Source organism: Plecotus auritus, assembly GCF_963455305.1.
Source record: "Plecotus auritus genome assembly, chromosome: 8".
NCBI lineage: Eukaryota > Metazoa > Chordata > Mammalia > Chiroptera > Vespertilionidae > Plecotus > Plecotus auritus.
In genome coordinates this window covers 33,716,997-33,742,366 of record NC_137782.1, presented here as the reverse complement: position 1 = coordinate 33,742,366, position 25,370 = coordinate 33,716,997, and the positions used below count along the sequence as shown (strand labels likewise).

Here is a 25,370-nt window from a genome sequence, read left to right as displayed (position 1 = left end):
TACTTTTAAAAGAATCATTATATATATTATATTAGTATTATATATTTGATTAGTGTTATAGATTGCTACAATTATTAGTATTATATATGCAAGGCATAACTCCATAGCATTGCTTCAGGGATGAGCAATTGAGAGTTGGATGATAATTTCAGATGAATGCTTTTTAGAATCTGGGTTTGTGGAGTGAGCAATATCTACATGGCCTTTGTGGCCATCCATCCCTCTAACCCTCGAAGGCCTGATTTAGTTACCCTCAAGCTGTCCTTGCCTGTGTCCCTTGGTGCATTCTTGCATCTCTCCAGTGATGGCAATTTTTCAATCGTTTTGGCAGCTTATTGCTAGACTTAATCGTGCTTGTAATGACGTTGCCTAATGTTTGAGCTAAAAATAAATTCCCCGCTGTTGCTTGTGCCTACTGCTGTTTGTTCTGTCTCATTAATTATTGGAATCCAGTGCATTTTAGTATCCCTCCTTATCTTTGTAGAAATATGCTACTGTTCTCCTTAGTTTTCATAATTTTAAACAAACAAAATCTCTTTGGATTTATGATTTGACAATATAAAGACATAGATCTGTGTCCTCCAAGGAGGATAATGCTCAGCCCAGTTCTTTGCATGTATTGATTAGTCAATATTTGTTTATTTGTGGACAGAGTGAACCAAGTTCTCCCTAGCATACATGGTATTCTGGTTAATGCCCTACTCATGGCCCCGTACTAATTCTATATTATATTTGTGGCATAATTCATATTCTTGAAAAATTACTTTTCCCTCTGAGCACCGGAAATGTGAAAGGATTCTCCTCCTCTTCCCTCTCTTTGTATAAGATTTGCTGTCTTACTTTGCATTCAATCACATATGATGGGCATCCTTTGATTCTTTCAGTGGCAAATTGTAATCCACAGAGTGCCTCTGTAAAAAAAGTTTTAAAAAATTTAATCATTTCCAATTGATTGTTGAATCCAATTTGTTGAAAGCTCAACATTTTCAAGATTTGTGCAATTAGTTTATTGCTATGGAGAAGGGTGTTGAGAGGGGAGAGTGTGGGCTTTGGCGGGTTTTCCTCCTGTCCTCTTCAGATGGGCTGTGCTGGTTTCTGTTTCATGCTAAGCTGTGAGGAAGAGTAGCTCAAAAGGATGTGTGCAGGAACCCCAGCTCAGAGAGGTCCCAGGGGAGAAAAAGAAATTGATCTGCCCAGCTCTGTCTTCCCACCTTCCATCCAGCAGGATTTGTGTGGGGAGATGAGAGAGACTTCTTTCCCATTCTGTTTTCTTTTGACTTCCTTCTTTGTTTTTCTACTAAATTGGGATCCATAATGTCCTTATTGCTGTTAAAATATTCTTATCACAATAGGATATACAACCTTCATTTCCTAGATATGTGCTTCCAAATCATTCTGTTTATGCTGTAAAACACAATCACAATCCATGGGATAACAGAATTTACAATGTCAGTATCTCGGAAGAATTTCAGGCTTCATTCCCTTGGTTTGCTCCATCAGAGCAACATTATTTAATTAACTAATTAATTAAATATATATTTTTTGTTGATTTCAGAGAGGAAGGGAGAGGGAGTTAGAAACATCAATGATGAGCAAGAATCATTGATTGGCTGCTTCCTGCATGCATCCTCCTGGGGACTGAGCCTGCAACCGGGGAATGGAACTGTGACCTGGTTCATAGGTTGATGCTCATCCATTGAGCCACACTGGCCCAGCAGAGCAGCATTATTTTAAGAATCTAATATAGAAAATATTAATATTTTATTCTTTTGTTTCATTTGGTTGAAGTCTGTGTTATAGCTGCCTGTCCTTCCTAGTGGACTGCCTGAGTCATAACGGTTGCATTTATAAAATCTGGGTTTCAAATGAGCCACAGTCACAAATTCCACAAAGGTGAATTAATGATTCCATTATTAGCATAAAAACTCTTCATTACTCTATAAATACATATGAAGTTAAATAGATTGCCTTCTGAAATAAAACATTACTTTATGCTTTTTAAAGATGAAATTGGAGAACACATATACAAGACTAAAAAAGTCTCCTCCCAAGTCCTTTAGCCCTAGGCCAATTTCACTGTCTAGATTTGCTTAATCTGGATGATTCATATAAATGGAATGATAATCTGTGTTTTTTTGTGACTAGCTTCTTTCACATAGCATAATGTAATCAAGGTTCATCTATGTTGTAACATAGGTCAGTTCTTCCTTCCTTTTAATGGCTGGTTAATGTTTCATTGTATGAATGTACGACATTTTGTTTATCCACTCATCAGTTGACAGATGTTTGGGTTATTTCCACTTTTATGAAAATAATGGTGTTTTATGAATACTCATGTACAAGTCTTTGTGCGGATGCATGCTTTAAAAAAATCTCTTTGTTACATATCTAGGAATGAAATTGATGGGTTATATGGTAATGCTACATGAAGCATTTTGAGAACCTACCGAAATATTTTCAAAAGTGGCTGTACCATTTTATATTCCTACTGGTAGTGTTTGAGGTTCCAATTTCTCCACATTCTTGCCAACACTTGTCTTTGCCTAACTCAAGGCCACAAAGATTTACTCCTTTATGTTCTATGAATTTTATGGTTTTAGCTCTTACATTTAGCTCTATGATCTATTTGTTGTTAACTTTTGTATATCTTGTAAGGAAGGGATTCAACTTCATTCTTTGCATGTTAGTATCATATACAAAATCAGTTGTCGCACGCAATACAGTTTATTGAAAAGACTCTGCCCAATTAGTTGTCTTTGCACCTTTGTTTAAAATGAATTGGCCACAAATGTGAGGGTTTAATTCTGGACTCAGTTCTATTCCTTTGATCTAAAATTTTATCCTTATGCCAGTACCACATTGCCCTGATTACTGTAACTTTTTTTGTAAGTTTTGAAATTGGGAAGTGAGTCCTCCAACTTTATTTTTCTTTTTCAAGATTATTTTGGCTATCCTGGGTCCATTGCATTTCCACATGAATTTTAGGATCAGCTTGTAAATTTTTACCAAAAAATCCAGCTAAGATTTTGATAGGGATTATATTGAGTTTACAGATGAATTTGAGGTTACTATCTCCTTATTTAAATTATAAGCGATGCAGAAGTTGTATGCTATCTTCCTCTCTTTGGAGATTATGCATAGACTGGAAATTCAGCCTTGACCTCAAAGTGGTACTTGAAGAAAAATTCTGAATAAAGTATTAAAACTTTCAAATGTTCAAATGTGTTTCCTATAGTAAACTCATATAGAATCATAAACAAGGTTATATTTGTCAAGTTATCACTTAAAACTTACCAAACCATGATGAGACTTGAAATTTATGATATTTGACTAAATTGTGTTTTTTAAAAGAAATACTCTATCTTCAAAACAGTATTATTTGAAGCTGATTTAGTTTTTTCGCCCAGCAGTGTTATCTAACTTAGGACCAGACTTTATACAGACCTTAATACATACTGCTAAAGATAATATGATAATATTCTGAAACTCATGGATTCAAAAGGCTTACAGTCACTTTTCTAGTGAGTGCATAAACTCTTTTTCAATTGTGAGATAGTTCAAGTATTCCAGAAAAGTTCAGAAAATAATATAATAAACATCTCTAATTGTACCACTGTGGTTCCCTTAATCTTTACTTGCTCCTTCTGTCAGAAGTTTTCCTTGAACCCTGGAAAAGTCACACCTATGCTCTCCAGTAGCTGACAGTTCAGTGGATGCAGCTTGGAATCTGAGCACTGTGTACTGCTTGTTTACCTGCATTGGCTTAATTTTGTCAGTGCCTACCAGTCTACCATTATTTGAAAGGTTTGGTGATTGGGCAACCTGTGCTCAGAGAGCCAGGATGCAGGTGATCAAAGAGCTGTGGCATAAATACTGGGTAGGAATGGGTCCATGAGAAAGAAAAGAGAACCAAAGCTGTCAACATCCGAGGTCAAGGTTAGGCTTTAACATCAAAAGAATCTCAATCTCTTAATATCTCTCTCTCTCTCTCTCTCTCTCTCTCTCTCTCTCTCTCTCTCTCTCTCTCTCTCTTTCTCCATGGCCCTAGAGTCTATGGTCAAGAAAGTGGTTCACTCTTCATAGGCCACTGCTAGAGACAGAGAAAGTCTGACTTGTGGGAGTCCCTGGAGAATGAGGCCTCTTACAAGCTCAGAAGGAGCTGCTCTTTGTTTTCTCCTCCACTTGCCCTGCAGCCACTGGAAGCAGCAGGCCCAGCTCCACACACCACCACCAGCAAAGAGCACACATTCAAAATCTGGCTCCTAGCTTGCTGTTGGCGGGGAATGCTTCACCCTAGGGCATCTTCCCACAAATCCACTTGAGAACGGTTTTCCTAAGAACTTCCCTTTGGTGAGAGAGAGTAAATACACGATTTTGCTGTCCCCCTCCTTCCCCAAGAGAACAGTGCCGTTAATTAGTGCAAATTGAGATCTGATGAGATAAATATTCTAAATATTCCCTCTCCCCCTCCCCGCATGGTCAGAAGACAGATTAGAAGCTTGCCATTAGGTGTATGCTATTAAAAGTGAGATCAATAGCCATCAATACGGCTGTGCCATGTCGTTTTCTTTTAGAAGAAGCCTCAGGAATCACCTTCAGTTAAAAGGTGATTCAGCTATAGCTGAAGAGGTACAGTGATGTTTAAAATTGGCGACAACAGCTGCAGAAGGAAAGCATGGCAGTGATATTTGAGGAGGGGTGTCTGCTAGCAGCTGTGTGGGCAGAGCTGGAGCCACTTTGCTGGCATATATCCCCAGAGCCATGCTGTTTGGGGTGTTGATGTCATATAGGAAATTAGGAACTAAGGTGCAGAACTGCCCTTTGGGTGTCAGGATGCCACTGACAGGAGAGGAGGAAGGACATGTCCACATGTTAGAATAAATTCAGTAAGTCCTTTGGAAAACACTCAAAATATTTCTGTACGTGGCCAGTGAGATGGGAAAGCTGGGAGTGAAGGAAAGGGAATGGGAAGTGTGAGACAGGAACAGAGGGGAGGAAAATCTCAACCCTGAGTTGATCTTAGAAAGCAAGGATGAGCTTCTCCTGTGTGATGGTAGACCCAGCCCCCTTCCCCTTCTGCACGGACGCCATTGTTTTCCTTGGTAGGCGTTCCCCTCCCGCTTTGCCTTCCTCAGGGACAGGCAGGTTCTAGGAGGGAAGGTGACTGTTAGATTCTTCACAAGTTCGCCACGATGTTTTACTGGTGTGTATTTTAGTCTGGGATGCCCTACGTAGCTTCTAATTGTGAGACACTGTCTGTGCCTTTGGGTTGATGCCAATTTCCGTTCTGCTGACTCTCAGAGGACCTGTGGCAAAGATTACAGCATCTGAGCTGGAGATAGGCATTGGGGGTGAGGTAGGGTTGCATTTATTAAGCATCTAAGAAGTACTTTACCTGGTTGTTTTCTCTTCTCCCCTCCTCTCCCTATTTTTTCTTCTATACAGTTAATTTCCTAAATCTGGTTAAAATGCAGGCAAAGGGCACTACGAGGCCTATGAATCTCATTCTTGACAAGGAAATTAGGCACCTGGACTTCATGTAATTACCAGAAGGACATGCTCCTGAGGTGCTCAAGGACACATCTAAACAGGGACAGCTGGCGTGCCCTCAGAGCACAGACATTGCTGTTTGGAGACACTTGTATCCAGAGCAGCCCCTTTGAAGGCAGTCTGACTTCATCCTTCACTCCAAGAAAACATTCACTTTTTGAGGCCTGGGATCTTGTCTTCTTCCCCTTTTCTGTTTGTTTCCTGTGGCTGCTGTAACAGATGACCACACATTTAGTATATTCCTTCTCTCACTGATTTGAAGGGCAGAAGTCCAAAATGAGTCTTATGGCCAATATAAACTACAGTCAGGGCTGTGTTCCTTTCTGGAGGCTCCAGGAAGAATCAGTTTCCTTGCCTCTTTCAGAGAGACTGCCTGTTTTCCTTGGTTAGTGGCCCCTTCCTCCATCTTCAAAATCAGCAGCACAGCATCTTCAAATCTGACTCTCTTGTCTCCCCTTTTCACTAGTAAGGACAATTGGGTTGACATTGGGCCCACCTGGACAATCTAGGACAATCTCCCCCTATCAGGATCAGTTGGTTAGCAACCTTAACTCCAACCTTAATCCCCCTTTGCCATGGACCATAATATATTCACAGATTCCAAGGATTAGGACGTGGACATCATTCTGCCTACCAACTCGTATCTTCCCATTGCTAAGAACAGTACCTGTCATGTATCAAGTGTTCAGTAGATACTTGTCAAATAAATGAGTAAATTCGGCATAAGCTAAATTTTCATTTCATCATCTTAAGCAATGTTTTGTTTCAGAGAAGCAACTGAGGGGTGGACAAAGCATGGGATTTGTTGTTAGAATTCCTGTGTTCAAGGTCTAGTTCTACCATAGAAGAGCTGGGTGTCTGTGGGCAATTTACTTAACCATTCTGAACCTATTCCCTCATCTATAGAATGAGAACAGCCCTATCGTCTACCTGCCTTGACAGGGTTATTGATTCATTATGTGTTCAGTCATTAAATATGAGTCCCTGCTGTGGCCTAGATAGGGGGTCAGGGATGGGTTCTCAGAGGAGGTGGCAGTTGAGAAAAGGTGTGATGAAATAAGGAAGTGAGCCTTGCGGATGTTTAGGGGAGCAGGGTCCAGGTTGGGGGAAGTTATGTGGGAAGGCCTTGAGGTTCCATGTGGCTGCTTGTGTCGGAGCAGAGAGGAGGCCAGAGGCTGGATGCAAACAGGAGAGGGGCCTAGTGTTCGAGTGTCTAGGGCCTTAGACACCATAGTACAGAGTTTGGGTTTTATGTTTAGTAAATATGAACAGGAAAGTGACACAATTTGGCTTTTATTTGAAGAAATTGCTCTGCTTTACAATTAGCACAATATGATGTTAAGTGTCTGCTTCAGAAGACTCCAGTGGTAGAGTGGGTGGGAAGTGAGGAGAGGGTAGGAACATGCCAGGGACCAGGTGTTAGGGATGATCTTGAGCCTAAGGGATGAGAAAATGGACGTGCATCATATTATGCTCTCTCCTTGTGTATATGTTTGAAAATTTCTATAATAAAATGTTGAAAGTAGATTTAATGGTCTATGTAAATCAAGCATGTCAAACTCAAAAACTAACATGGGCCAAATAAACAAGGTTTAAGTTTATGTGGGCCACAAAAGAACAAAAGCTTCAATTTTCATAGAAAGGTAGGTTTATTTCGATAGAGACATGCTGAATACAAAGGGATGAAATAAATAATTGTTAACAAAAAATAATAGAACATTTTAATAAAAATTAATATTTTTTCTTGAACATTAACTTACCAGACACTGAATAACTGCACAAATTAATAAGTGTAATGCAAATAAACCTATTTTTCTTGTTCTCCAAAAGGAAAAAGTTTCCTGTTGCACATACCAAACAAGTCAGTCCAAGACTAATGACGTGGCAGTTGGCAGCTAAAATATTCGCTGCTAGTATTAGTGGAGAGAAATGGTGCACCTGTGCGTAAGGCTTGTAAGGGAAATGAATGCAACACGATTATAGTAATCAGTCATTAGCGAATGTTGTAGTTTGTTATTAATAATTATGTATAACAGGATAGTATAAAAATTAAGTTATAAAAGTTTTATTAAAATGTTTCTTACATATCATTATATTGGCTGGGCCACAAAAATATTCACTGTGGGCCTCATGCGGCCCATGGGCGGTGAGTTTGACATGCTTGAGGTAAATAAATGCCATGAAGTCAGCTGTTAAAAACAGGGTCCCTCTGGCTATTGTGTAGCCAGCGTGGAGGCCACTGCAATATCTAAATGTTCTGATGGAAGCTTCTGGATGGCAGTCAAGGCAAGATGGCATGGTCTGGGGAAAGGAGGGAGGAGTGGGTCTGTCCTGTTCGGGCATGTTCCCTGGTGATGTTTGCCTGTTTGGGCGTGGTCCCCAGTGCTGTTTGCCGGTTGTCCCATTCTGCAGGGAGACTTATCTCAAAGTTGGACATTTACATGGAACAGGAGGGCTAAGGATGAGAGACTAAACCAACCTGAGCAGAGAAGAGAGAAGGAGAGACATGACCAACCTGAATGGCATTTCCTCCAACTGCGTAAAACGGTGGCTGAGGGTGGGATGGGCCATAGTTCTGGAATTTTAGGAGATTCCATTTGCTTGTCAACACAGGGATTAGCTCTGAGGTTCCCTGCAGTTGGGTATTCATGGGTAGGAAAAATGTATTTCAATAGCGTTTCAGAACCTTGATTCTGTTTTTTATACATTATTCTAGGCATCAAAATATGCCAGTTCATTACCTTGTCTTTTAAAAGACACTTATCCATGCCGTCCCCCACAACATCTTTTTAATGGAAAAGTGTTTGGATTTGTGTTGGATCATTTTCTCCTACAGAAAATTTGCATAGCACTTTGTCCATGGAAGTCACACGCATGTCAGGTCACCTCTAAGCCCCACCCTGTCCTGGTACTTAGCTTCATCCCTTTGATTCCTGAATGCTGAGGAAGCTGTTTGATAATTGGCACATGAAAAGAAAAAAGTAAAAAGAAAGGGAAAAAGGCCCCTTCTCATTGCAAAAGTACCGTATCCTGTTAAAAAGTTTTTTAATCAGAAATATTAAAATAAATGGTGGTGTGCCTGTATGGAATTATTCAGAAATAACCACTGTTAATAGTTCAGTGTGCTGTAGTCTCCCAGCCCCTTTTCTGTTCAACTTTCTATAATGTTGGGCTTTAGGACATCTGAGTAAGCATATGAAACAGACCCTCTGCTTTTCTGTGGAGAGAGAGGGTCTGTGTGAAAGTCAGGGATGTTCTTCTGAATGGCACAGAGAGAACATTCAGTAATGGTTTTTCCATTCAACTTTTGCCAGCTGAGAATGTTGGGAATGTCCGGAATTTTCCTCTACCACTTCCCTCCTTGTTTGAATCCCAATGGCCCTCAGGATGTTTTGGCTTCTGCCCTTGACTGTCCATGGCCCCAGTGTTCTGTGGGAGGGTTAACATTTCTGATTGTGCACTGGCACCTGAGGTAGACCAGCACCGGCTCTCAGGATGCTTTGAAGACACTCCCCAGGGACAGAGTGTTCTCCGATAATCATAAGATAGAACCAATCCCTGCACGTTCCTGGACCTGATGCCTGAGACTTGGGGCCTGGATAATCCTCATCTGGGGAGGCCAAGCCCAGCTGGAGCCTGTCCTTGTTTGGAAACTTCGTGTAGTTTCCACCACTGCTCATTCTTGACATGCCGAGTTTTGCTGCTGTGGAATTTATGATGCCACAAACCTGCGTTTAAGGAATTTTGCCTGAAGCAGACTGGGTGGTCTGAGGGATTAGGAGATTTCTTGGAATAATACTTTCCACTGTGTGCTGAGTACACACACACACACATGATAGTGTAGGATAAGAAGAAGGGAGGTTTGTGTTGTAGGTAAGGCCTCTGTAAAACCAAGAGCCCGGCAAGGGAAGGAGGTTCTTTCTATCCAGAGCCTGCCTCACCTTGGCTACGAGTGTTGTCACAGAGCTGGAAGAACCTTTGCTATCACCACCTACCCTATCCTTACCGCTTCCTCCATTTTAGGAAATATGAAAGAGTGTACAGGTCTCCGGATTCCTCCTTGAGTCTAGATCTTCATACTACGCCCTGTGGTTGGTGCTGAGCACACTGGTTCCCTAGATGTTAATATGTACTGCTTCAAAAATAAATTAGGAATCCTGAGTTCAAACCAAAATAAATGGGTTTTTTACTGTAGACATTTTTCAGAGTCTTTAAGGTACTAATAGTATCTTGTAAGCCTCCAGGGAACATTGTTATATGTAGTGTTTCTCAAACTTACTTGGCTAAGAAATCCACCCCCCCCCCCCCCGCCCCAGGAAGCACCTCAAGAATACAGGGTTCTGCAGAAGACCTTTGGAAAATACCAAACTAGGCCATCTTTCCTCCTGTGCCATTTCATGTTCTTCAGAAATCTGAGTTTAATTGCTGCCCAGTAGTCCATTATATTGCTAAGCCAAATTTGTTTTCAGTCCCTGATGGTTAGGCATTAAGGGTGGTTCCAATTTTTCAGCATTACTGATCATTCTAGAATGAATTCTGGTTACTGAAAGATCAGACAGAGGTCGAAAACCAGGACTACAGGCTTTATTAGAGGAGAAGGACCTGCCGGGCTGTCTCACAGGGGAGACAGCAACACATGCAGAGGTGAACACGCCTTTTGAGGGGAGGAATGGGAAGGAATGGGGGCTTAGTGTACTTGGCACACGCTGATTGGTGGCTTAATGTATGGTCCATATAAGGTACATAGTTAGTCACTCAGGTACTTAGGGACAAGGGCTTAGGGTATTTGGCAGGTGCTGATTGGTGGTTCAATGTATAGTCCATATAAGGTGCCTGGTTAGGTACTCAGGTATGTCCAGGCCGCAGGTGCAGGTTACATCATACTCCACCCACCAGTTGGGGGAAGGGAGGATCTATCAGTTACTTTGTGATCATCTCTGATTATTCCCTTCAGAAGTGGAATTGTTGAATCAAAGCGTATGAACGTTTTCAATGCTCTCAAAATACATTGGCCAATTGCTGCTACCAGATTCATGGTCGGCAAACTGCGGCTCGCGAGCCACATGCGGCCCTTTGGCCCCTTGAGTGTGGCTCTTCCACAAAATACCACAGCCTGGGCGAGTCTATTTTGAAGAAGTGGTGTTAGAAGAAGTTTAAGTTTAAAAAATTTGGCTCTCAAAAGAAATTTCAATCGTTGTACTGTTGATATTTGGCTCTGTTGACTAATGAGTTTGCCAACCACTGTACCAGATGGTGAAAGTGGGGACAGGATTATTAGCATCCATCTGTCAAAGCTGAGGGCCTAAGGAGCTCGAAGGCCATTCCCTTCTCTCTTATCCTGTGGACCAGGGATGGAGAAACTTTTGGATATTTATTATCTGCCAAGGGCTATTTGGATATTTATAACATCATTCCTGGGCCATACAAAATTATCAACTTAAAAATTAGCCTGCTCTATTTGATCTAACATTTAATTAACTCACCCATAATGCCTTGGCAGGGCCAGACCAAATGATTTCTCAGGACATTCTCCACCCGTGCTGTAGACAGTCAGCAATAAAAAAACAAGCATTTGCCCTGGCTGGTGTGGCTCAATTGGTTGAGCATTGTCCCATGCACCGAAAGGTCGCTGGTTCACTTCCTGGTCAAGGCACATACCCAGGTTGCAGGTTCCATCCTCTGTCAGGGTGCATGCGAGAGACAACCAATCGATGTTTCTCATATCCATGTTTCTCTCTCTCTCTCCCTCCCCCCTTTTCTCTCTCTCTCTAAAATGAATAAAAACATATTAAAAAAAAAAAAAAACAAACAAGCATTCACATACAAAGGACACAAACAGCCATTTCTTTTGAGGGGACAAATTGGTTTTTCACAATTTCCTGTGTTTCTTCTAAGAGTTCTAAGAGTTATCTGAACACTTTAATTTGGTATTACAGATACTCTGTTTGATAGTTAGGGAAGAAAGGGTTTTGAATTGGCATCTGTTTTGCTAATTTTCAAATAACCTTTCAAGGTGAGATTTAAAAAAATTTTATCAACTTCCCCTGATTGTGAACTTTGTTCCTACAAGAAATCTTTTATGCTTTGTCAGTCTTCTGACCCTGTGGAAATTGAATTATGTCATGTTGAGTATTGAGGCTGATTGTGGTGCTTTTGTTTTATATTTGTATGAGGAAAAGTATGTACGTTGTAGGCTGGAAGTGATTTATCCTATTGTCCTCCACAAGTATTATCCTTTGGTCAGTGCATTATTGGGTTTTAGAACTGAGATGCAAACTTGAAGTCATTAAAACTCCCAAGTCTCCTGCAATAAAGTCATGTAAGTGGCTTCACCAACAGATTTATTTCAAAATGATTCCATTTGGAGGAAGGAAAGTACAAGTAATGCATTATATACAAAGACCTATTCAATAATTCATGAGACCAGCACACCAGTGACCATTTTAGATTCAGTTCATGGTCTTACAGCTGAAAATGAACTCTGTCTTAGAAGATAGCCATGTCCCTCTTTGTGCTTGAGTCCACATGTATCTTGATTTTTGAGATAATATGTTTTGTACTGATTCTCCTATTTGATGTGTTTAAATGGACCCGTCTTATATGGAGGCTGTTTTGAAAAAATGAACATTTTATATGATCACACTACAAGGACACTTTTAAATGCATTCCCTACCCTTAGCAAAGCAGGACTGTTTCAAAAATACATTGTGGTATTTTTCTTCGTCTGGGCAGAAATTTTTATTTTGTTTTCTACATGTGGAGTGAATTGCCAAAGGGTGGATTAAAATTATAACAAACAGTGTTGGGCAGTCAGTGACTATGGAAAGGCACCCATGGAAATGGCTTGCTGTCCTCTGGTGAGTCCTGGCAAGTGGCCCAGGCCCTTCAGCTGGGAATTCCTGAGTTCATCCTGAGCTCCATCCAGCCCGACCACCACAGAGGCACCAGCTTCTTTTGAAGGTGGCGATGCGCATGAAGGCATGGAGTTGGGCAAGAGTTGCCTGCTTCTGTCCACTCTGTGAGAGCCGCACTATCAATAAGAGGGGAACAGTGAAAGGGAAACCTGAGGGACTGATGTGCTTCAGATTTCCAAATAGGATCATTTCAGTTTGGCAAGTACTTATTCCAGGATAAGTATTGGGTGAAAAATAAAAATGAATGAGTGATGCTTTTGTTGTTTGTTGGAAAAGCTTCAGGATCCATTCTTGCTTCCTTCCCTCCCTGTGTCCTCTCCTACTCCCCAATAAAAAATGGCTACTTTTTAAAAGTTAAAAACCATTTTATTTAAACCATTTTATCATTGTAAAAATGTATACTATTCAGACTCTTGTAAGGAAAATGTACAAATCACTAGAAATCCCACTGTTAACATTTTAAGAAGCATTTTATACCTATACACATAGACACCTACACACATTTTACTTAAATTATATTATGCTGCATATGCTGCTTTGAGTCTGTTTTTTTTTTTAATTAACAGTATTTAACAGTCAGAGATACTTTTTCCCAGAAATAAAAATCCTCCTCATCATTTTAATTGTTGTGGAATATTCCCTTACATACATATACCATTAGTGCATTCTCTGTGATTAATCTAGATTGATTTCATAATATTTGTTCCTATGTGCAACCGAGATGGTATCTTTGTGTGTATGAAGATCACTCTAGTATATGTTCCTGCCAAGTGGAAATACTGGTTTATCCAGTATGCACATTTAAACTTTTGATATATATTACTGACAGTGGCTTTGAAAGAAGGTGTTTCTTTTAAAAAAGTAAAATTCATATATATTTCAGGTATACAACATGATGATTTGATGTATGTATACATAGTAAAATGATTACTATTGTCAGTGTAATTAACATATCTTCTTACCTTTTTTTAGATGTGAAAGCATCTGAAATCTAGCTTCTTGGCAAGTTTCTAGATTTAACATACTATTATTAACCATTAGAGGCCCGGTGCACGAAATTCACCGGGGGAGGAGGGGATTCAGCCTGGCCTGCGCCCTCCCGCAGTCTGGGAGCCCTCGGGGGATGTCCGACTGATGGCTTAGGCCCACTCCCTGTAGAGAGCGGGCCTAAGCTGGCAGTTGGACATCCTTAGCACTGCCGCGGAGGTGTGAGAGGCTCCCACCACTGCTGCTGTACTCACCAGCCATGAGCCTGGCTTCTGCTGAGTGGTGCTCCCCATGTGGGAGCGCACTTACCACGAGGGGGCAGCTACTGCATTGAGCATCTGCCCCCTGGTGGTCAATGCGTGTCATAGCGACCGTTAGTTCCTCTGTTTGGTCAATTTGCATATTAGCCTTTTATTATATAGGATTATATAGCATAGTCATCGTGCTGTACATTACATCTCTATAAATTATTCATCTAACATAACTACAACTTTGTCCCTTTTGACCAACATCTTCTATCCTCCCTAAACTCCTTGTAGCCACTGTTCTACTCTCTGCTTCTATATATTTGACTTTTTTAGATTCCATATATAAATGAAATCATGCAGTGTTTTTCTTTCAGTGTCTAGCTTATTTCATTTAGCATGATGTACTCCAGGCTCATCCATATTGTTGAAAATGGCAGGCACTCCTTTTATAAGGCTGGATAATATTCCATTATATCTATATATATTTCTATAAAATAGAGAAATATGCTAATGACGGGACACCATAACGGGTTGACAAGACAGGAGGAGGTTGCGTGCGCAGCGTCAGGGGTGGGGTGGCAGGGGCCTCCGTGTGCCTGCGCTGGGGAAGGGCCTGATCAGCAGCAGCCACAGCTGCTTCAAGGGCTAGAGAGGGAGGCAGGGCCGGACCAGCAGTGGCTGCGGCTGCTGTGGGGCCCAGGGAGTGAGGTAGGGCTGGACCAGCGACTCAAGGGTGGGTGGTGCCGCACTGGGCTCCTAGTATACATATAAATATATGTATTCACACACATACATATACATTTTCTTATCCATTCATTCGTTGATGAACACTTAGGTTGTTTCCATGTCTTACTGCAATGAAGATGGGAGTGCAGATAACTCTTTGAGGCACTGATTTCATTTCTCTTGATTATGTATATACCCCAAAGGGATCCTATGTTAGTTCTATTTGTAATTCTTTGAGGAACCTCCACACTGTTTTCCATAATGGCTGTACCAATTTACATTCCCACCAACAATTTACAAGGGTTCCCTTTTCTCCACATCCTCACTAACACTTGTTAGCTTTTGGGGTCTTTGTTTGTTTGTTTTGATAATAGCCATCCTAATAGATGTGAGGTGATATCTCATCGTGGTTTTGAATTGCATTTCCCTGATGTTCAATGATATTGAGCATCTTTTTATAAGAAAGTCTTAAAATGCATTCCCATGTAGCTTAGTGCCTATTCCACACTGACTGAATATGATTAATCTTTTGAATATTTAATAAATGAATAAATGCCTCATTATTGCTTTTATTTTAGTATAATTGGACATGGCTTAAAATATTCATTGGCAATTTATATCTCTTCCTCTGTGACCTATCTATCTATCTATCGCCTTTGCCCATTTTTTTGTTGAGCTGAATTATCTTTTTCTTATTGACTTTCAAAACCCCTCCACAATATAGTCAAATATATTCAAAGATACATTCTTCAAATATATATAAAATCTATATGTATCCTGCTTAGGGATAAATGATTCCAGTGACCAGTGAGACTTGCTTTGTTCCCATTCTGGAATGGAGCTCATCGCTCTCACCATTTGTCATGTGGTGGAGGGATGCAGCCACCCAGACCCGAGGGTGGTTGCCGAGGTGCCCTTGCTGCAATGTTCCTCATTAATGGCTCAGTGAAAGTCTTGTGATCTGTGCAGTCTCCTCTCTTCCACTTCTTGATAAACATCTTTTTACTTACTGCTGTGTAATTCTAATAAGATTGCCCTGGGTTAGCCATATTAAATAAGTGATGAGCAGCAGCGAAAAGACAATTCATAGGTTATTAACATTTAAAAGGAAATTTATTTTTGGCCTTTGCCCAAGAGTGAATTTCATGGTCTGTAAACCATAAGTGTATATGTGCAGTTGAGGAGAAAAATTTATATCTGATACGAACCCTGGGAAAATTCTAGGGGGGATTCAGGGATCTTCTAGGGGTGCTGTAGGGTAAAGTTTTATATTTAATTTGGGGTTGCATAAAATGCGTTCACTTTGGCCTAAAACTATTTATTATTCCTAAATAGTTCCATTCCTTGGCTCCCATGTACTATCGTGGATCCGCTGCGGCTGTCATAGTGTATGATATTACCAAACAGGTAAGCATGTTACCCTTAGAATTTAGATGTCATTTATGCTGATTCTCTCTCTTAGGAAGACCAAAGAAGAGATTTCACTGCTTAAATCTTGACAGTAGCCTGGAATGAGATTTCATAATGTGATTGTCAGGGATAATGAACACTAGATATTGAGTTTATTTCACCTGTATGTAAAGAAGATTCCAGGTTTATCTGCTAACTTAAATAAACAACAGTGAACATTCTTATTTATTTATTTATTAGAGGCCTGGTGCACGAAATTTGTGCACTCGTGGGGGGGGGGGGGGATCCCTCAGCCCAGCCTGCGCCCACTCACAGTCCGGGAGCCCTTGGGGGATGTCCGACTGATGGCCTAGGCCTGGGGAGTGGGCCTACGCTGTCAGTCAGACATCCTTAGCGCTGCCGCAGAGGTGGGAGAAGCTTCTGCAACCGCCGCTGTGCTCACCAGCCGTGAGCCCAGCTTCTGGCTGAGCGGCACTCCCCCGGTGGGAGCGCACTGACCACCAGGGGGCAGCTCCTGCTTAGAGCGTCTGCCCCCTGGTGGTCAGTGCACATCATAGAGACTGGTCATTCTACTGTTGGGCCAAAACTGGCTCTCTGACATCCCCCGAGGGGTCCCAGATTGCAAGAGGACACAGGCCAAGGGATCCCACCGGTGCACGATTGGGGCTGGGGAGGGACGCAGGAGGTTGGCCAGCCATTGTGTCCAGGCCGTGTCCGGCCCATCTCTCAGTCCCCATCGGCCGGACCCCAGCAGCAAACTAACCTACCGATCAGAGTGTCTGCCCCCTGATGGTCAGTGCACATCATAGCGAGCAGTCTTAGCATATCATTAGCATATTATACTTTGATTGGTTGAAAGGCCAACTGGAGGACCAGACACTTAGCATATTAGGCTTTTATTATATAGGCTTTATTTATTTATTTATTTATTTATTTATTTATTTATTTATTTCAGAGAGGAAGAGAGAGGGAGAGAGAGATAGAAACATCAATGATAAGAGGGAATCATCGATTGGCTCCTCCTGTATGCCCTCTTCTTGGGATTGAGCTTGCAACCCAGCATGTGCCCTTGGCTGGAATCAAACCTGGGACCCTTCAGTCCACAGGCCAACGCTCTATCCACTGAGCCAAACCTGCTAGGGCGAACATTCATTTTTAAAATTGACTGTTTGCCTGTAGAGGCAGGGTCATGCCTGCTAGTACTGTTGTCCAGAATGTCAGCTTTTTAGGAAAAGGAAAATTGTTTTTTAAGTTCTGCATGCTTTATAATTATAAAAGACTTACCTTCTATTAATGTTTCAATCACACTACATAAAATGCCAAGGAGAGTGTTTATGTATGGATAGTGTGTTTGTGTACATATAAGTATATTTTTAGTGCTCACATTGAGGATCCAGGATATCAACAACTGACTGCAGTGTTTTGCTGACATTTTTTTTCCCCACTCCTGGAGCGCTGACTCAGTGCACAGGACTGCTAGTTTAATGAGTCATCCAGGAGTTCCTGACCACTTTTACCTAAACATGGTGTCTGCCTTGGCTTGTTTCCTGGAGGACAGTTGTGAGTAAAGGATAGAAAGGAAAACAGACTCTAAAGTATATGTGTGTGTGTGTGTGTGTGTGTGTGTGTGTGTGTGTGTGAGAGAGAGAGAGAGAGAGAGAGAGAGAGAGTTCCCTTTTTCTTTGCTGAGGTAAGCATGAACATTGTCTTAGTCCTATGACTTAGTCCTTTTTCATGCTAAGTCAAAGCTATACTTTTTTTTTTTTTTAGATTTTATTGGTTTTTATTTTTAATGGAGCTATTATTACTTTTTAAGTTAAACTTATTGTGGTGACATTAGTTAATAAAATTATATAGGTTTCAAGTGTACAACTCTGATACCTCATGTGTAATTGCACTGTATTTACCACTCAAAGTCAAATCTTCCGTCATCGTATTTTGACCCCCTGTACCCTTTACTACCCCCTCACCCCTCTTCCCTCTGGTAACCACCATACTATTGTCCATATTTATGAAGATTTTTTTCTTATTTGTTTTCAGTTTTATTTTTTATTTGTATTTTTTACAGAAATATTTTTATTAAATTTACTGGGGTGACATTGGTTAAGATTATATAGCTTAACTTTATCAAGTTCCAGTTTTAGAAAAGGAAACATTTTATAGGCTATTTAAGTATAATTTAGCTAATATTAGAATGTGTATCAAGATAGGAGTAGTTTGTTGATCTACGTGAGCCTCCTGAAAATATTTTTCTCCATTAAATTGTGTTGGGTTTGTATTTCTACTTGGTTGAAATACTGTATGTAGAATTACACAGGATTATGTACATAGCGTTTTGTTAGGAACACATAACTCTAGTATGTTGATTGGTCTTTCCAATGCTTGATTTATCCTTTGGATTTAGGACTCATTCCATACCTTGAAGAAATGGGTGAAAGAACTGAAAGAACATGGTCCAGAAAACATTGTCATGGCTATCGCTGGAAACAAATGTGATCTCTCAGATATTAGGTAAGATGCATTTAAAATTTTTTGTGTGTAGTTAATATCCTCTATCCCTGTATGTCTATGTGTAAAAAGCTGTCATGCCTGTATTATCCTCATTGTAATAATTTAATCAACAGTCATTCACTTGTGATGGTCAAGGTGATATTAAGAGTAGAATTAAGGGAAAATAGTAGGGAAATGCAAATTTGATGGACCACACAGTAATGAATATTAATATAAAATCTCCTACACACAGCACAGTTACATCCCTGACACTAAATGTTTTGGGCTACATGGTTTTATTATTTTTATTGTTATCTTTCATTATTATTGTCATTGTTACTACAATCACCATTTTAGTAACTTGCATATGGTAAGGAGAGTTAGATTTTTTTTTTAATTCTTACCTGAGGTTATGATTTTATTGATTTTAGAGAGAGAGGAGGGGAGAGGGAGAGAGAAACATCAATGTAAGAGAGAAACATTGATCAGTTGCCTCTCGTAAGCACTCCAACTGGAACCTGAACCTGAAACCTGATTAGAAATTAGAAATTGAACTCATGACCTTTTGGTGTATGGGACCGATGTTCTAATCAACTGAGCCGCATCAGCCACAGTGAGAGATTCTTAACATTTTCCACACATCCCTATTTGTTTTATTTCTATACTTAAGTTAAAGATGTAGTAAAGTCTGTAATATCACTGTTTTGTTCTAAGATCTGAACGTGACCCATCATATATGAACATTTTGGCTTGTTCCAGAAACACTGGATTGATGAATTTTTATACCTGGAGAGATGTTTGTAGACACACAGTCCACATGGGCTAGAGATTTGATGATAACTCTATCTAGCCTGATAAGCTACTTATTTTTACTCAATAAACATTTTATGAAAGAAAAATAGAGAATTTGGGTTGTCTTCATTCCTCTGGTTAATTGAATTCTCAGCAATTCTAGTAGTTGATTTTCATAAAGACAATGGCATCATGCTCCAGGTTTTGCTAATCCAAATATGATTAAACCAAAGTTAAGTAACAGTGAAAAAAGATCTTGCAAAAGCTCTTAACATGGTTTTCAACAAATTGCTCTGTTTCTTTGGGATTTCAAAAGCTTTATATCACATTGCATTGGGTTGGTTTATAATAACAGCCATCAACACCAATTAATCATTTGTTTTTCTGGGGGCTGGACAAACCTTTAAACTCCCCAGACTTAGTTCAGATCCCTACCTTCTTTACTGTAATCCTAAAGCAGTTTACTTGTCTAGTATTCCCAGTATAACTTGTCATTAGAAGGGGGTGGCATGAGTGGGTAGAGATGGCCTTTGCTGAGAGAAGGCGCTATCATCTGATACCATTGAACTGCGGTAAAGGTGTGACTTTAAGTGAATTAAGCCTTGTATATTGTAGGAGAGCTGACAGACTAGAATCTACGCAGAAAATGATTTAAACTTGAATGGAATTATTTGGCTACATGGAACCAAAACCCAATTGAAATTAATTTCCCAGGGAAAAAGGAATTTATTGGAAGGTACTGGTACCACATGGTAAAACACAGAGCTGCCTTTAGCTCTGGTATGCCAATATTCCACCTTCAGTCTCTGGCACTCTCTGTTTCTAGTCATTTCTATGGAAGGATTTCCCGCACCATGATAAGGCATTTGTGGTCAACGGAGGGGACTTGGGTAATACAAAATTATTTTCCCCACCGTAACTTTAAGAATGGGAGGGTGACTAGTTTGGAGGAGGGGCAGTTTCTAGTAAAGTACAGCCTGGGCAGACAAAACATGTCTGTGACATGTTGGCTTGGCTACTGGCACCTAAAGACACTATTTCCGAGGGTGAAATTCAGCTTTTATGCACTGTATAGGGTTCTCCTCAGCAAGCGTTCTGCTTTGTGCTAGCCAATTCCTACCTGTACAATTTTCATAATGCATAATTCACCCATCTCACCTCTAACCACAGATTCACTCACAGCCCCTCCATGCCCAATGGGGGACAATTCAAGACCACATCTCAGCTACTACATCCAGTGGAGACATCATGGGCCACTGTCACACGAGTCCTAGTTGTCTGGGTAATAGGATACCCTTTCTCTTCTAGTTTGGCCTCAGTGAGGTCTGAATGTGGCTTCTAAGACCCTGCAGTTGAAGGTTAAAGTGTGGACTAGGCATCTTTTGTTATACTCAAAGTTATTTTAGATCTGCCTGTTATTGAATCGTGCAGAAAGAAATGATTCCCTTTGTAATTCTCCTTCAAACCTCTGGTTAAGTCAACAAGAAAAACTAGTTTGATGCTAGTAAATTTAAAAAATTTAAACATTTCAGTGTTAATATTTTTATTAAGATAACTTATAAACCATAAAATGCACCTGTTTGAAGTATATAGGTCAATCAATGTCAGCATATTTATAGTTATGCAGTTATTATGACATCTAATTTTAGAACATTTCCATCATCCTACAAAGAAACATCATGCTCATTTACAGATACTTCCAGTTTTGTATCATTTTCTCATGTGCTTGATTTAATCTCATGCTGTTTTGTACAGTAACATGCTGTATAGGCTTATACCTAGGAGCAATAGAATATACCATAGATCCTAGGTGTGTCATAGGCTGTACCATCTAGACTTGTGTAAATGCTCTCTGTGATGTTCGCACAATGAGGAAATCGCCTAACACATTTCTCAGAACATATCCCCGTGGTTAAGCAGTCCATGGCTGTAGTTGTCTGCAAAAGGCCCTCCACCTTAGACTGCTTTCTCTGTCTCTCTGTCTCTGTCTCTTGCTCTCTGAAAGGGAGAATAGGAAGTATAAAAATAAGTGTTAAAAACTTATTAGCCTCAAGCTCACATGGAACATTCTCCAGGATAGACCCAATATTAAGCCGTACCATAAACTTCAACAAATTTAAAATTATACAAAGTATGTTTTCAGATTACAATGGAGTTATATTAGAAACCATCAACAAATGTAAGGATGTGAAAAACTGGATCACTCACACATTGTTGATGTGAATGTAAAATGGTGCTGCCACTTTAGAAAATAGTGCAGCAGGGGTTTTTTTTTTGTTTGTTTTTTTTAAAATATATTTTATTGATTTTTTACAGAGAGGAAGGGAGAGGAATAGAGAGTTAGAAACATCGATGAGAGGGAAACATCGATCAGGTGCCTCCTGCAACACCCCCTACTGGGGATGTGCCCGCATCCAAGGTACATGCCCTTGACTGGAATCGAACCTGGGACCCTTCAGTCTGCAGGCCGATGCTCTGTCCACTGAGCCAAACCAGTTAGGGCAGTGCAGCAGTTTTTTAAAATTTATCTTTGTTGTTGAAAGTATTACAGTTGTCCCCCCCTTCCCCCCTACTGGCCCCCTTCACCCAGCAATTAAAAAAACCCTAAATATGCAATTACCATTTGTCCCAGCAGTTGCACTGTTGGGCATTTATCCCACAGAAATGAAAACTTTGAATTATACAAACCTGCACATGAATATTCATAGAAGCTTTATTTGTAATTGTCCCAAACTAGAATCAGCCCAGATGTCCTTCAAAAGGTGAATGGCTTAAACAGACTGTGGTGTATCCATGCCATGGAATATTACCCAGCAATAAAGAGAAACAAACTAATAGTACATGCAACCTCGAAGGGAATTATGGAGAACCTCGAAGGGAATTATGCTGAGTGAACAAAGCCAATTCCACAGGTTTCGTAGTGTATGATTCCAGTTGTGTAATACTTTGAAATGAAAACATTTTAGAAATAGAGGACAAACTAGGCTGCCAGAGGTAATGGTTAGGGGTGTGTAGGCTGGAGAGAGGGAGGAAAGTGGGCATGGATATTAAAGGGCAACACAAGTTCTCCTTATCATATCGGAACTCTTCAGTATCTTCTCTGTGGTAGTGGACATGTGAACCTACACAGATGATAAAATGGTGTAGAACTTGCCCTGACATTTTGGCTCAGTGGAGAGACTGTTGGCCTGCAGACTGAAAGGTCTCAGGTTAGATTCTGGTCAAGAGCACGTACCTTGGTTACAGGTTCCCTGGCCCTGGTTGGGGTGCATGCAGGATGCAACCAATCGATGTGTCTCTCTCACATAGATGTTTTTCTCTGTCTCTCCCTCTCCCTTTCACTCTCTCTAAAATCAATCGAAAAATATCCCTTGGTGAGTATTAGCAAAAAATAAAATAAAAATTTAAAATGGTGTAGAATTTTACACACACACACACACACACACACACACACACACACACACACACAGGAGTACCAGTAAAACAGGGGAAGTCATCCTGGCTGGGTGTTCAATTTCCTATCAGGGCACATACTTGGGCTGTGGGTTTGATCCCTGGTGGGGTGCGTATAAGAGACAACCAATTGATGTTTCTCTCTTTCTGTCTCTAAAAATCAATAAAAACATATCCTGGGGTAAGAATAAAAATAAAAATACTGGGGAAATATAAGTAATATAGAGTGAATCAATGGCAATATCCTGCTTGTGACATTATACTATAGATTTGGAAAATGTTGCCATTTGGGGAACCTGGGCAAAGTGTACAAAGAATCTATTGGTATCATTTCATATAACTATGCTATATGGGAATCTCCAGTTACCTCAATAAAAATTTCAATTAACAAAAAGCTGATTGAGATAAAAATAATAACTAAGTATTAAAACAGTGCCATATGTATAGGTATATATATTCTCAATATATACATATGATTAAATAGAGTTTTGGGGCCAAATGATGAATTTATCCCCAGAACATACAATGTACAAAAGGAAGGAAAGTCAGATAACTATATTAAAAACTCCCATTTAGGAATGTGGGAAAGCCTGATGGATTGGTCCTTGTCCAAAGTATAAACTTTCTCCCACTAGATAAGCATGGTCTGGTGAATGATAAGCATGGTCTGGTAAACATAGTCTGAAGTGACCCATCGGCTTGTTGACACCTTTCCATGTCAGTGGAATCAGATTCTTGGTCAACCAATTTGGCTGCTCCAGATTCTGCCTGCTTGTACGACTTTTTCTGGGGAGTTAGCCAAATCTCGCACTCCAAACTTTATTTAGGACTTGACCTTCTTTTACTTTAATCCTAAAGCACTTTGCTCTCCTATAATTGTCAGACACCATATTTTATTTTTGTTGGAGGTTGGAGAGGGACAGTATCTAGGTTTGGTTGTATGTGTGAGCATGTGTGTGTTTGTGTGTGCATGTGTGTAGTATCACCAGTCTCATCCAGCAGACTGTGGTCGTGGAAACTTGTGCTTCCTTAAGAGGAGCTTGTGTGCCTGTCATATTTTGAGAGGGTACTGGAATTTGAATGGAATTAACTCCCTGAACTTGAGGTATTTGTGTGCAGAAGTGCCTCCAGAGGAGATGCCCCATCATCAGGTTAGTGTGTTTCATATTCATGACGCTCCAGAAGGTCTAACTACACTAGCCTAACTGAAAGGCATTCAGAGGCATCTGGTAGGGGGCATTCAGGACTTCTGGTTTGGATTTTTTTTAAGCTTCTGATCTTTGTGAGAGATTTTCCTGGGTATCTTGAAGAATTCCAGACAACATCTTTCTGTGCCAAGTTGTTGTGACATTGGAGTAATGTGCAGACTCTTGAATCTGAGGTGAGGAAGTAAACTGGATTGATGCTACCGTAGGTGAGCAGGCTGTACACAGTAGGTGCTCAGTGGATATCACTTCCCTTCTTTTCCGTGGTTCCTCTCCCTCCCCAGTGGAGATGAGCCTTGTAGGGAAGCACTGGTAAGGGAGTGCCGTTCCTGATGGGGCCTGGGAAACGGGGCTACCCCTTTTCCCTTGTCATCTGCTGATGCTGAAGTAGGGATTGCAAACTTGTGGACATTTTAGGGATGTACAGGGTTGAAAGAAAGTAAGAGAACCTCGACTAAAGTGAATGTGCAGGGCCTGAGGTAACAGCTGACTTGAAGAGCATGGGCAGCTCAGAGCAGATAGAGTAAATGGTGTGATTTGCCTAACTCAGATGGCAGGAGAAGCTGACATGAGTCTGTGGCGGGCCACCAAGTTTCTGAACAAGTAATGCATGGCATGGCGCTGATTCCAGTGACTCTGAGGAGGGCAGATTTGGCCTGGGGTCTATATAGAAAAGAAATGTTCTTCAGAGAGAATCTGAATAAACTGCTCGGCCCTGTGTTGGGCCTGGTGGAAGAATTGGGGCAAAGAAGTCTTGAAAAGAAAAAAATGAAATAGGTCACCTTGATTTAGTAGTTTCAGAAGTTCTATGAACATAAAAACATCATGCAGAGCACTTTTTAAAAATTCAGATTCCAGGATCCAGATCCAGAGATTCTGATTCACTAGGCAGGGGTAGGTTGGGAACATAAGCATTTTTCAAAGTGATTTATGCCCTGGCCAGTTTTGCTCAGTGGTAAGCACATTGGCCTGCAGATCAAAGAGTCTCAGGTTCAATTCCCAGTCAAGGGTACATACCTTGGTTGCAGGTTCCCCAAACCTAGTAGGGGTGCGTGCAGGAGGCAACCAATCGATGTATTTCTCACATCAATGCTTCTCTCTCATTCCCCCTCCTTCTTCCCTTCCACTCTCTCCCCAGAAATAAATGGAAAAATATCCTCGGGTGAGGATTTAAAAAAAAAAAAAAAAAAAAAGAAAGTAATTTGTAAGGGGTCCACGGGCCATACTTGGAAAAGCATTTGAGTTAGTTGAAAGGAACTTATGGTAGGGAAGAAGGAGGGAGAACCTAGCTAAGGATCTGTGCAGGTCTGACTTCAGGCCACATATGCCTGAGCTTCCCTCTACCCTCAGACCTCATGGAGACTGGAAATAGTGGCTTACCATCACTCACGATCCAGAAGCAGTTATTTGATTTCCAAATTAGAAATTTTTCCTGATTTGCTGATCATTTGGACATTGGCCTTCCTCCAGTGGGTTCTGACTTAACCTGCTCTTCAAGCTCAATGGTCTCCTGTGGCTTTTCCTTGGAATTCCACCTCTTACTGGCATCTTTAGGTCTGTGAAGGAATGAGTAAGGATGAGGGAGGGATCATATA

At 40.7% G+C, this 25,370-nt stretch overlaps 1 protein-coding gene across 1 annotated transcript in view; it reads left to right on the top strand.

Annotated features, from left to right (window-relative positions):
* Positions 1-25,370, top strand: part of RAB31 (RAB31, member RAS oncogene family) — a 121,065-nt gene that overhangs the window by 64,478 nt on the left and 31,217 nt on the right. The window contains exons 4-5 of the mRNA XM_080685071.1: positions 15,761-15,832; positions 18,240-18,346. Of these exons, the coding sequence (XP_080541197.1) occupies positions 15,761-15,832; positions 18,240-18,346 (179 nt within the window). The remainder of the gene's footprint in view (positions 1-15,760; positions 15,833-18,239; positions 18,347-25,370) is intronic.